We start from the raw sequence: 13,004 nt of genomic DNA, 5'->3' as shown, positions 1-13,004 counted from the left end.
GGAGCTACCATTTTACACCCACTAGGATGTCTGTAATTATAAAGACAGACAGTAACATGTTTGGGTAAAAAATATTCAGAAATTAGAACACTATACAATACATTGCTGATGGGAAAGTAAACGATATAGCCACTTTGGAAGACAATTTGGCAGTTTCTCAAATTTTAAACAAGTTACCATATGACCCAGAAATTCTACTCCTTGATACATATCCAAGAGAAGTGAAATCGTAGGTCCACACAAAAACTTGTACGTAAATGTGTATAGCAGCATTATTCATAATAGCCAAAATTAGAAACAACCTAAATGGCTATCAATAAATGGTTAAACAAAACGTGGCTTAACCATACAGTAGAATATTTTTTGTCACAAAAATAAAATGGAGTAGCACTACGTGGCATACCGTTGAATGAACCTTGAAAACATTATGCTAAGTTAAATAAGGCAGTCACAAAAGACTACAGATTGTACAAATCTACTCATATAAAATGTCTAAAATGGACAGATATATAGATATAGAAAGTGTATTAGTGGTTACTATGATTTTAATGTTTGTGTACCTCCAAAATTCACATGTTGAAACCTAATCCCCAATGAAACAATATTAAGAGCTGGAGCCTTTTGGAGATGACTAGGTCATGAGGTTGGAGCCTTTGTGAATGAGATTAGTGCCTTTATAAATGAGGCCTGCGGGAGCTAGCTATCCTGTCAGCCATGTATGGGTAGAAGGGACAGGAATAGGGAATGACTGCTAATGGGTATAGGGTTTATTTTTGAGTTTATGGAAATATTCCAGAATTAGATAGTGGTGATAGTTGCACAACTCTGTGGATTTCTAAAATTCCCTGAATTGTACAATTTACAATAGTAAATTTTATGGTATGTGAATATCTTTTTTGTTTTTTTGTTTTTTTTTTTTTGAGACGGAGTCTCGCTCTGTCGCCCAGGCTGGAGTGCAGTGGCCCGATCTCAGCTCACTGCAAGCTCCGCCTCCCGGGTTCACGCCATTCTCCGGCCTCAGCCTCCCGAGTAGCTGGGACTACAGGCGCCCGCCACCTCGCCCGGCTAGTTTTTTGTATTTTTTACTTGAGACGGGGTTTCACCGTGTTCGCCAGGATGGTCTCGATCTCCTGACCTCGTGATCCACCCGTCTCGGCCTCCCAAAGTGCTGGGATTACAGGCTTGAGCCACCGCGCCCGGCCGTGAATATCTTAAAAAACTGTTTAAAAAACACATAAGCATGTTCTGTCACCACAGTGTAATTAGATTTAAAAACATCTATCAATAGATCTGCAGAAAATCCTCAAATTATAAATAACCTATGAGTTAAGAAAAAACAATGAAAATTAGAAATTATTTTGAGCTGAATAATAATGAAAATAGGCTGGGCGCGGTGGCTCAAGCCTGTAATCCCAGCACTTTGGGAGGCCGAGACGGGCGGATCACGAGGTCAGGAGATCGAGACCATCCTGGCTAACCCGGTGAAACCTCGCCTCTACTAAAAAAAAATACAAAAAACTAGCCGGGCAAGGTGGCGGGCGCCTGTAGTCCCAGCTACTCGGGAGGCTGAGGCAGGAGAATGGCGTAAACCTGGGAGGCAGAGCTTGCAGTGAGCTGAGATCCGGCCACTGCACTCCAGCCTGGGTGACAGAGCAAGACTCCGTCTCAAAAAAAAAAAATGAAAATAGGACTTATTAAAATGTGGGAAGAAGCTAAAGCAGTGCTTTGTTGGGAAATTTATAGCAAAAAAAGAGAAAAATTTAAAATCAGTTAAGCTTACATATTAAGAAGCTGTAGGTTTAACAGCAAAGTAAACCAAAAGAAAGAAGAAAACGTGACACTGATACGAAAAGATGACACTGATACAAAAAATGATAAAAAGTCTGAAGAGTCATATATCTTCTAACGAAATTCAACCTGTAGTTAAAAACCTTCCTACAAATAAAATTGTAGGTCCAAATGACTTTACTGGTAAATTCTTCCCAATATTTAATGTTGTTATGAAAGATTATATCCAGTGCCTTAGTTTTCTATAGCTGCTTGCTGTAAACTGAATATTCATATCCCCTCACTTACACCCCAATTCATATGTTGAAACCTAATCTTCAATGTGATGGTATTTGGAGCTGGAGCCTTTGGAAGGTGATTAGGTCATGTGAGTGAACTCTTTGTGAATGGAATGAGTGCCTTATAAAAGAGACCTCAAAGAGGTCTCTAATCCCTTCCACCATGTGAGGACATGGCCATCAGTGAAACAGGAAGTGGGCCATGATCAGACACCACATCTGCCAGTGCCGTGATCTTGCACTTTCCAGCCTCCAGAACTGTGAGAAATAAATTTCTCTTATTTATAAAATACCTAGTCTATGGTGTTCTGTTATAGCAATCCAAATGGACAAAGACATTACTGTATCAAATTACCATATGCTTAGTGACTTAAGTAACACAAATTTATTCTTGTAATTCTGGAGGTCGATGTTTGAAATTGATCTCATTGGGCCCAAAGCAAAGTGTCAGCAGGGCTGTGTTTCTTCTGGAGGCTTCAGGGGATAATCCATTTTCTTTGCATTTTCCAGTTTCCAGAGGCCTTCCTAGAGCTTGCCTGCCTGCATTCCTGGCCCATGACCCCATTACTCCATCTTCATTGCCGGCAATGTCAGTCTGAATCCTGATGCTGCCATCTCTCTGGCTTTTTTATGTCTGACTCTCTCTTTTACTTAGGCATAGGACTCAGCCGTGTGTGACTCTTATAATGACAAGAACCCTTGTCATTACATTGAGTGCAACTAGATAATCCAGGATAATCTCCCCATCTCAAGGTTAACTGATCAGCAACCTTAAGTCCATTTGCAATTTAAATATCCCTTTGCCATGCAATCTAACATATAGGTTGTGTGGTTTAGGATATGGACGTCTTTGGGGGTGATTATTCTGCTTACCACAGCCAATCTTACACATCTCTTTCACTGAAAAGGGAAAGAGGAAACACCAAATTTTTATAAGGCCAGCGTAACCCTAATATCGAAACCTCACAAGGATATTACAAGAAAATTAGAAGCCTACATCTCTTGTGAATATAGATACAAAAATCCTAAACAAAAAGTTACACATATAATTGAGTAATATATTAAAATGTTAATACCATAATGTCCATGTTAGGAAGTATTATTACAGGAATATAAAGTCTGTTTAACCTTTGAAAATTCACTGCATTAATAGAATAAAAGAGAATAATCATATGGTCATCTTAATTGGTACAGAGAAAGCTTTTCATGTATGTTCATTTGATAAATTTGATAATTACAATAAAAAATTTTAAGCAAATTGGGGATAGAGGGAACATTTTTAATCTGATAAAGTATCTATCAAAAATGTTTTTCAAACATAATACATAATGAAATACTGAGCATTTTTCTCCTGACTTTGGAAACAAGATAAAGATGTTCACTGTAAACACTTGTCTCCAACATTATCCTGTAATTTCTAGACAATGCATGAAGACAAGATAAAGAAACAGAATAAATACTGGAAAGGAAGATATAAACCCTTTTCTTTATTTGCAGATTGCTGTTTTGTATATATAGAAAATCTAGAAGGCTCTAAAAATACAGAATTAAGTAAATTTTGCAATATTTTAATTGTACAGAAAAATTAATTGTATTACTCTATACTATCAGAAAGTGGTTGAAAATGAAATTTAGAACACCATTTACCTCAGCATCAAAAGCCATCAATTACCTAGAGATAAATTTAATAAAAAATATGCAGTGCTGCTACACTCCATGATTTTAGGGAAAAATTTCCGTAACAAGACATAAAAATACTTACCATATGGGATTAGATGAATAAATCTGACTATGTGAAAATTAATAACCTCTTTATTAAAAAGTCATATAAAGGCCGGGTGTGGTGGCTCACACGTGTAATCCCAGCACTTTGGAAGGCCGAGGCTGGTGGATCATTTGAGGTCAGGAGTTCGAGACCAGCCTGGTCAACATGGTGAGACCCCTATCTCTACTAAAAATGCAAAAAAATTAGCCGGGCATGGTGGCGGGCGCCTGTAGTCCCAGCTACTCAGTAGGTTGAGGCAGGAGAATGGCATGAACCCGGGAGGCAGAGCTTGCAGTGAGCCGAGATCTCGCCACTGCACTCTAGCCTGGGCAACTGAGCGAGACTCTGTCTCAAAAAAAAAAAAAATTAGCCAGCCAGGTGTAGTGGCGGGCACCTGTAATCCCAGCTATTTGGTAGGGTGAGGCAAGAGAACTGCTTGAACCCAGGAGACAGAGGCTGCAGTGAGCTGAGAGTGTACCACAGCACTCTGGCCTGGGCGATAGAGTGAGACTCCATCAAAAAAAAAAAAAGTCATAAAAAGATTTGAAAATAGTAATAACATCTGAGAAGGAACTAGAATTCAGCTGTATAAAGAACTTTGTCAGTGGAAGAATTATGGACAACTATTCATTTTCTGTTGCTGCATATCAGATTACAACAAATGTAGCAGTTTTTGTGCAAGAGTCCACACACAACTGAGTCCTCTGCTTAAGGTGTCATAAGTCTCGAAACTAGATGTTGGCTCTTCCTTGTTCGCATCTGAAGAATCAGCTGAGAATGAATCGACTGCCAGGCTCATTCAGGTTGTCCTCAGAATTCATTTCCGTTGGTTGTGGATTCTTGATGGCTCTGGGTTCTTGATAGCTGTTGGCTGGAGGCCACCCACAGTTTGTAGAGGCTGCCCATAGTTTTTTGTCACATGGTCTTCCTCACTATGGCTGCTCACTTCATGGAGTTAGCAAGGAGAATCTCTAGAGTGAGTCTCTAGCAAGATGGAATCCATAATGAAACATAATCATAGGGGTGACATCCTGTCATCTTTCTTTTGATAAGAAGCTAGTCACAGATGTTTTCTACACAAAGACATGAACACCAGAGAGCAAGGGTTAATGGGACTACCTTAGAGTGTGTCCATCACCACAAGCCAATGGAAAAATTAGCAAAAGACTTGAACGAGCATTTCAGCAGAAAACTATACAAATGGCATATAAACATGAAATGTGCTTAACCTTATTAGTAATGAGGAAATTAAAAAGTGAAGGTACAGTGCTCTTTTATTTACCATCAGATTGGCAAAAAATAAAGAACATTATATTTATATACACACACACATGCAGAGAAAGAGAGAGAGAAAGTTTGTTTTAAGGGATTAGCTCACACAACTGTGAGGGCTTGCAAGGCAGGCAAGTAGGAAATTTTCAGGACAGTCTGGCAGGCTGGAAATTCCAGCAGGGGTTAATGTTGCAGTCTTGAACCTGAGACAAAATTTTTTCCTCTTTGTGAGACCTCAATCTTTTCTTGTAAGGCTCTAAGCTAATTGGATGAGGTCAACCCATGTTATAGAAGTTAATCTGCTTTACTCAAAATTTATCGATTTAAATGTTAATCACATCTGAAAAATATCTTCATGACAACATCTATACTAGTGTTTAAATAAACAACTGAGCACCATAACCAAGTTGACACCATCGCACACATCTATAACTTTACTAGTATGCCTGAAAATATTGTAGCTCCTTAATGACTGTTACTTGTTTTCCTTTCTGAATGAGACTTTACTTGGGTCTTTATTTTCAAATAAGGTTATAAATCTGCCTGCCTCTTTCCAGATATATCCATACTGCTTTAGTTTGAGGCACTCAGCAAAGGTTTCTGGAATAAATAGACAGAATTATAGACTCATCTTATGTGTTGCTGAAGCACTCTGTTTTATTCCCTTATTAAGCACTTAGCACTTATTTGTATTCTTCACTATGTGCTAGCTTCATTGAGTTTCAGGGATGGCATCTTTTTCTCCATTGTGAAATCCAGTGTATTTTCCAGCATATAGTAAGCTCTAAATATTTGTTGAATGAATGAATCAGCTGGAAATATTTTCATGTAATTTTTAAAACGATCTGACATTGCGTTAGCATATGATGTTATTCTCAACTTGCTTAATGCTATTAAGAATTTTAGTTCTTTGGCCAGATGCAGTGGCTTAAGCCTGTAATCCCAGCATTTTGGGAGTCTGAGGCAGGGGGATCACTTGAGCCCAGGAGTTTGAGACCAGCCTGAGCAACATCGTGAAACCCTGTCTCTACAAAAAAATACAAAAATTAGCTGGGTACAGTGGCTTGTGCCTGTAGTCTCCAAGACCAGAGGATCAATTGAACCCAGGAGGTTGAGTCTGCAGTGAGCCATGATTGTGCCACTGCACTCCAGCCTGGGCAATGGAATGAGACCCCATCTCACACACAAAAAAGAGAATTTAAATAAAATTTAATTTTATTGAATTGAAAATAATTCAATAAAATTTGGTAGAGATGCTTTGCTCATGTGGATTATCAGTCTGATAGGGACACATAGGTGAAAGTTAAAGACCAATAGGAATTAGGAAAATTTCTGCCATACAGTACGTATGTTTTAGTCATACCGTTCACATTTACCTATTATAAATGTAGATATTTACCCAACAAGGGGTGTTTACCCAACAGCCATTGATCATGACAAATATGGCAAATATTGCTTAAGTTTCTAGAATATCTTGAGGCCCCATATAGGAATTTATCATTTAATTGTAAATAATTTGCTTTTTTAAATAAGGAAAAAATCCATAAAGACACAAATATATTTAATAAACATATACACATAAATACATTCTTATTTATCTGTCTCCTTTCTTTTAATTTTTTAAGGTGTTTTGTCCAGTCTGAGTCCTGTGAATTCTCCCAACCATGGACCAGTGGCTGCTGGCTCTCTAACTAATCGATCACCCATAGAATTTCCTGATACTGCTGATTTTCTTAATAAGCCAAGCATTATTTTACAGAGATCTCTGGGCAATGCACCTAATACACCAGATTTTTATCAGCATCTTAGAAATTCTGATAGCAATCTGTGTAACAAGTAAGTTTCCCAACTGTTTATTATTTCTTTTTCAAAATGTTGATTACAGTTAAGTCCTCAACATTTTGGATAGGTTCTTGGAAACTCCAGCTTTAAGCATTTATAAATGACCATATTTTTTTTGGTGTTATAATGAAATGCCATTATTTGAAGATGTGCTATAAGTTGTTTCACTTACAATGTCAGTTCTTAAAATGTCAGTTTTCAAAAACTTATCGATGATATTGAGGACTTTACTGTATTTTAATAAAGTATTACCGGTTTTCTAGTTCTTTGTTATAACTAGATGATGGATTCAGCCTATATTCTTTTCCTTATTTATCTAGTAGTTTTTATTCTAAATAAATATCTTCTTTTTTTAGTGGTTATTAATTTTTTAAATTAAATGGTCTCCATCTGAGGTAAAATGTACTGGTATTCTACCCATCCTAAGATCTTAATAAATATTAAATTATTTTAGTATACACTGCTTTAGTACCTATTGATAGTACCCAGTTCATATGGTGTTTGATCTTATTTCTGCTTTACTAACAGTAGAGGTTTACCTCAGATCCAGTGTTGACTTTTCAAAAATATTTTGTTTCCTTCAAGGACACACAGATACTTTCTAGGTTAAAGCCTTTTAACTTTATAGAGAGATTGGAATATTAGGATGTGTTGCAGTTGGGATCTTGGTTAAAAATTAAACAGATTTTCTAATTGTGTTCAGGTAAAAAACTTTTACCTCATTTACCATATATATTTATCTATTTTATTCTATAAGCTGTGGACATCAAATACTGAAATATGTTTCAACATCTGAATCAGACAGTACAGATTGCTGCAGTGGAAAATCAGGTGAGATAACAAAAGTCATATGTATTTGAGTTTAAGATAAATTTCTTACAGTGGTTTTTAGAATGGGAAAATGAATGAGTTTAACTTCAGTTTATCCATCTTTAAAATGAAGATTATTCTTTTTTACCCACTTCACACAGGATTTATTTAGAACAAATTATAAATAATAGATGATGAAAGTAATTCAAAGAATAAAAATGTCCTGTACAAATGAATGTAGTCTTCTTATGTTATATCTGTTGTTTATAAATAGTGAAATTATTTGTATTAACATTGAAATTTGTACTGCACAATCTAAACCCAAAAGGTATAAATTTTTTATGGCATAAAGAGGAGTTGTTTTAAAGTGTGGTTAATTATATCATTCTGAAATATTTTATATCCTCAAACAAGAAATGTTGTTGTTGATGAAATTATAGTTGTTTTATAACCTTAAAAATTGATGACTCAAACTACCAGTAGTAGTCAACTAAGTAATTCAGACCAACATTTCCCCTGAGGGCAACTAGAAAATGTGGACGAATTATTTTTTTTTTTTAAATCTACTTGAAGCCATTGAAGAACTAAAAAGATCCTGTGAATCACCCATACAAGATCTGTTGGAACTCCAAGAAAGTGAGCCTGGAGTTTGGGGCTATCAAAAGAGTATATTCCAGTTCCACAGAGACCAGTGACTAATAGGATGAGCAATTTTATTAGTAGCTTCATGGGACTAGGAAGACAGAGACTAGAGTTGAAGGCTTGCCATGGTATGGATAACTTGATAAACTCTAAAGTGTTGTACCCTAAGAAAAAAGTTAAACCAAAAATAGATAAGCGTTTTTAGGGATTGTAGGCTCTTCTCAATCTGTTTACATACCATAAAATTTACCTTTTTAAAGTGTGCAATTTAATAGCTTTTTGTTTTTTGCATTTTAAAGGATTGTTAAAAAATAAAATAAAATAAAAAGACTAATTCTTCACAAACTCTTCCAAAAAATAGAAGAGGAGGGAACACTTCCCAACTCATTCTTTTTTTTTTTTTTTGGTATATCATTACAATGGAATTCAGTTCAGCAATTAAAGGAATAAACTTCTGATACATGCTGCAACATAGATGAACTTCAAAACATTATTCTAAGTGAAAGAAGCCAGGCTCAAAAGATCATACATTGTATGATTACATTTATATGAAATTCTTAAAAGACAAATTTATAGAGACAATAATCAGAACAGTTGTGGCGTAAAGTGAGAATAGGGATTAACTGTAAATAGGCATGAAGGAACATTTTGGGGGGCGTGTTGAGGATGTTCTAAAATTGGATTGTAATGATTGCTGATAACTGCAAATATACTAAAATTGTTGAATTGTACACTTATGGGCTGAATGTTTGTGTTCCTCCAAAAATTTATGTGTTGAAATCCTATACCCCAATATGCTGGTATTGGGAGGTGAGGCCTTTGGGAGGTAATTAGGTCATGAAGGTGGATCCCTCATGAATGGGATTAGTTCCCTTGTAAAAGGGATCCCTTGTAAATGAACCCCAGAAAACTCTCTAGCCTTCTTTCCCACCGTGAGGATACAATGTGAAACCAGTAGTCTGCAACCTGGAAGAGGGCCCTCACTGGAACTTGGCCAGGCTGGCACCCTGATCTCAGACGTCCAGCTTCCCTGTGAGAAATAAATTCCTATTTTTTTATAAGCCACTCAGTCTATAATATCCAATTATAGCAGCCTGAACTAAGGCATTTTACAATAGGTAGATTTTAATGGTATGTAATTTATACTCAATAAAGTTTTTAAAAAGAACAATAATTTATTAAGTGTCATATTTCTTTGGGTGGACTAGCCTCAACTGGGAGATTGTCACCTGAGGACTTTCATGAGATTGCAGTCAGATATTGGTTGGGGAAGCAGTTATCTGAAGGATTGATTGGGCAGAATTTCCAAGATGGATTACTCATGTGCCTGTTGGCTATTGACCAGTCCATCTAAATATGACCCTTCCATGGGCTTCTCCCAGTTTGTTGGTGGCATTCCAAGAGAGTAGGAAGTGGAAACTGCCAGTCCAGTTAATGACTCAACTCAGAACAGAGTGTCACTTCTGCCATATTCTGTTAATCAGAGCAGTCATGAGGCCTGTTGAGATTCCAGAGGGTTGGTAAACAAATGCTCTGTCTTGATAGAGGAATGATAAGAATACATTTCAGAAAAGTGTTTGGGACAAGAGATAGTGTTGCAGACATCTTTAGAAAAGAAATGCTACATTTATCTCACCTGTTTTTATTGTTATTTGTAAGATAATAGTTATTAGGAATTCATATCATTAAAAAGGAAATTATGTAATATACCTCGAGTGCCAGCAATTTTTAGATTAACTGCTATTTTAGAATATCATTGTAGTTACTGCCTTAACTTACCATAAATACTTGAATAGTCTAAATTTAATTTCTTAAATTAAATGTTTTTCATTTGGAAAAAATAATATTTTCTAAACAGTAAAACTTCCAGATCATCATCTAATCAATTAATGATTGGTATATTCATTGTATTAGGTTGAGATTACACTAACATTTATTAGTCACCTATTATGTATAACATCTTGTAAGGTAGGTATTATCCAAATTTTACAGGGGAGAAAGCTTGCCACTATTAAGTACAAAAATCAGGGTTTGAAACTAGTTTTCTGAAACTCAACTCCAATGAGTACTCTTAAGAATTCTTTTTTTTGTTTTTTTTTTGAGACAGGGTCTTACTCTGTCACCCAGGCTAGAGAGTATGGTGGCACAATCATGGTTCACTGCAGCTTCCAACTCCTGAGCTCAAGCAGTCCTCCCTCCTCAGTCTTCTGAGTAGTTGGGACTACAGGCATAGGCCACCATGCCCGGCTAATTAAAAAAAATTTTTTTTGTAGAGATGAGAACTTGCTGTGTTGCCCAGACTAGTCCCAAACTTTTGGCTTCAAGTGATCGTCCTGCCTTGGCTTCCCAAAGCACTAGGATTATAGGTAGGAGCTGTTGTGCCTGGCCGAGATCTCTTTTTACAAACAAACAAACAAAACTCTACATATTGAGTTCATAGCTTGTAATTATCATATAATCAGTACCCAGATCCAGAAACAAAATAAGAGGCTGGCCAAAATGGCTAACTAGAAGCAGCTAGTGTGCACTGCTCTCATGGAGAGAAATAGAAGGGGTGAGTACGTACAGCACCTTCAACTGAAACATCCATGTACACACATTGGGATTCATCAAGAAAACAACCCACAGAGAATGTAGAAAAGCAAGGCAGGATGACTGCCCACCTGGGAGTGACATGGAGCCAGGGCAGCCTCCCTCGCCTAGGGAAGAATGACTGAGTGAGCAACCCTGGGGACCCATGCTTCTCCCGTAGATCTCTGCAACCCTTGGGTCAGGAAACCCCCGCTCATAAACCCACTGCACCAGGGTCTTCAGTCGGATATGCAGAGCTCTGTGGCATCTTGGCAGAGTAGCTGCTCAGGCACATGCGGAACCCCAGGAGCTATAGATACTTGGGCTTCTAGGCAAAAGCAACTGCAACTCGGCAAAGCAGGAGGTTAGACCCCCATATGGATCCCTAAGAAGCAGCTGAATTCAGGGGGCTGAGCAGCAATGGCCTGCAGGTCCCATGTCCACAGCACCTTACAGGATAAGACCATTGACTTGGAACTCCAGCCAGCCACTGGTAGCAGTGTTGATGGAACTCCCAGAGGGAGGGGTAGGCTACCATCTTTGCTGTTTTGTAGCCTTAGCCATTGTTGCCTTCAGTGTAACCACCCTACAAAAAAGCAGCCAGCTTGCTTTTTTATGTGGGTCCCTGACGCCTCTTCTTCTCACTGGGCAGGACCTCCCAACCAAGGTAACCAGCCACTCTTGCCACTGTTATTCAACTGGCAGTGGTTCTGAGCCTCCGGGGGATGGTGCTGCCAGGGGAAGGGACAGGCTGTTTCACAGCCTTTGCCATTGTTGCCTTCTGGCTCTAGGAAGTCCAAGGTGACTAGGGTCTGGAGCTGTCTTTCCCCACAGCTCTATGGGAAAGCAGCTAGACTGCTTTTTCACATGGGTCCCAGATCTCGTTCCTTTTCACTGGGCAGAATCTTGTGACCAAGGTCTACAACCACCCCTGCCAGTGTTTTCTGGCCAGCAATAGTATCAAACTTTGCTGGGACGGAGTTCCCAGAGGGAGGGGCAAGCTGCCATCTTTGCTGTTTTTCAGCCTTAACCATTGTTGCCTTTGGGATTTGGAGAGTCCAAAGTGACTGGGGGCTGCAGCAGACCCCCAACACAGCCCAACTGCTCTACAAAAAAGTGGCCAGACTGCTTTTTCACACAGGTCCTCAATCCTGTTCCTCCTCACTGGGTGGGACCTCCCAACTGGGGTGTCCAGCCATCTCTGCCGGTGTTTTCTGGCCAGCAGCAGTTTCAAACCTCCCTGGGATGGAGCTCCCAGAGGGAGAGGGGGACTGCCATCTTTGCTGTTTTACATCCTTCACTGTTGATACCTTCAGGTGCTAGATAAACCAAGGTGACTAGGGACTGGAGTGTACCCCCAGCATACTGCAGCAGCCCTACAGAAAAGTGACTAGACTGTTTGTTACATGGGTTTCCAATCTCATATATCTTCACTAGGCAGGTCCTCCTGGCCTGGTTCTTCAGCTACCGTCACCTCCAGGCTATCAAGCCAGTAGCAGCTCTGTAACTCCCTGAGACAGAGCTCCCAGTGGGATGGGCAGGTTGCCATCTTTGCTGTCTCACAGCCCTAGGCTTTGCTGTCTTCAGGCTTTAGAGAGTCTGTGGGGACCAGAGGCTAGCCGGTCCAGAGCCCAGCACAGAGTACCTACCTCACAGAAAAGTGGCTGGACTGTTCTCCATACAGGTCCCGGTCCTCACTTCTCCTCTCAACATGGGACTCTAGCACAAACATGCTGTCCCTGTCTGACCACATCAATCAGAGGCAGCCCAGCTGTTAAAGGAACAGCCACATGCAGAGATAAGAAAGAACCAATGCAAGAACTCCAGCAACCTAAATGGTCAGTGTTTTATGACCTTCAGACAACCACACTAGTTCTTAACCAGGCTGAGCTGGCTGAAATGACAGAAATAGAATTCCGAATATGGATAGGAACAAAGATAATCAAGATCAGGAGAATGGCAAAACCCAATTCAAGAAAACTAAGAATCACAATAAAATGATATAGGAGCTGACAGATGAAATAGCCAGTATGAAA

At 38.8% G+C, this 13,004-nt stretch overlaps 1 protein-coding gene across 2 annotated transcripts in view; it reads left to right on the top strand.

Moving 5' to 3' along the window:
* PDE3B (phosphodiesterase 3B) overlaps nt 1–13,004 on the top strand; it is a 212,213-nt gene that overhangs the window by 156,424 nt on the left and 42,785 nt on the right. For both annotated transcript variants that reach the window (XM_025356030.1, XM_025356032.1), the window contains exons 6-7: nt 6,729–6,939; nt 7,703–7,776. In XM_025356030.1, the coding sequence (XP_025211815.1) occupies nt 6,729–6,939; nt 7,703–7,776 (285 nt within the window). The remainder of the gene's footprint in view (nt 1–6,728; nt 6,940–7,702; nt 7,777–13,004) is intronic.

Source organism: Theropithecus gelada, chromosome 14, assembly GCF_003255815.1.
Source record: "Theropithecus gelada isolate Dixy chromosome 14, Tgel_1.0, whole genome shotgun sequence".
NCBI lineage: Eukaryota > Metazoa > Chordata > Mammalia > Primates > Cercopithecidae > Theropithecus > Theropithecus gelada.
The sequence above is the reverse complement of the archived record's forward strand: the minus strand, read 5'-3'. Positions and strand labels throughout refer to the sequence as shown.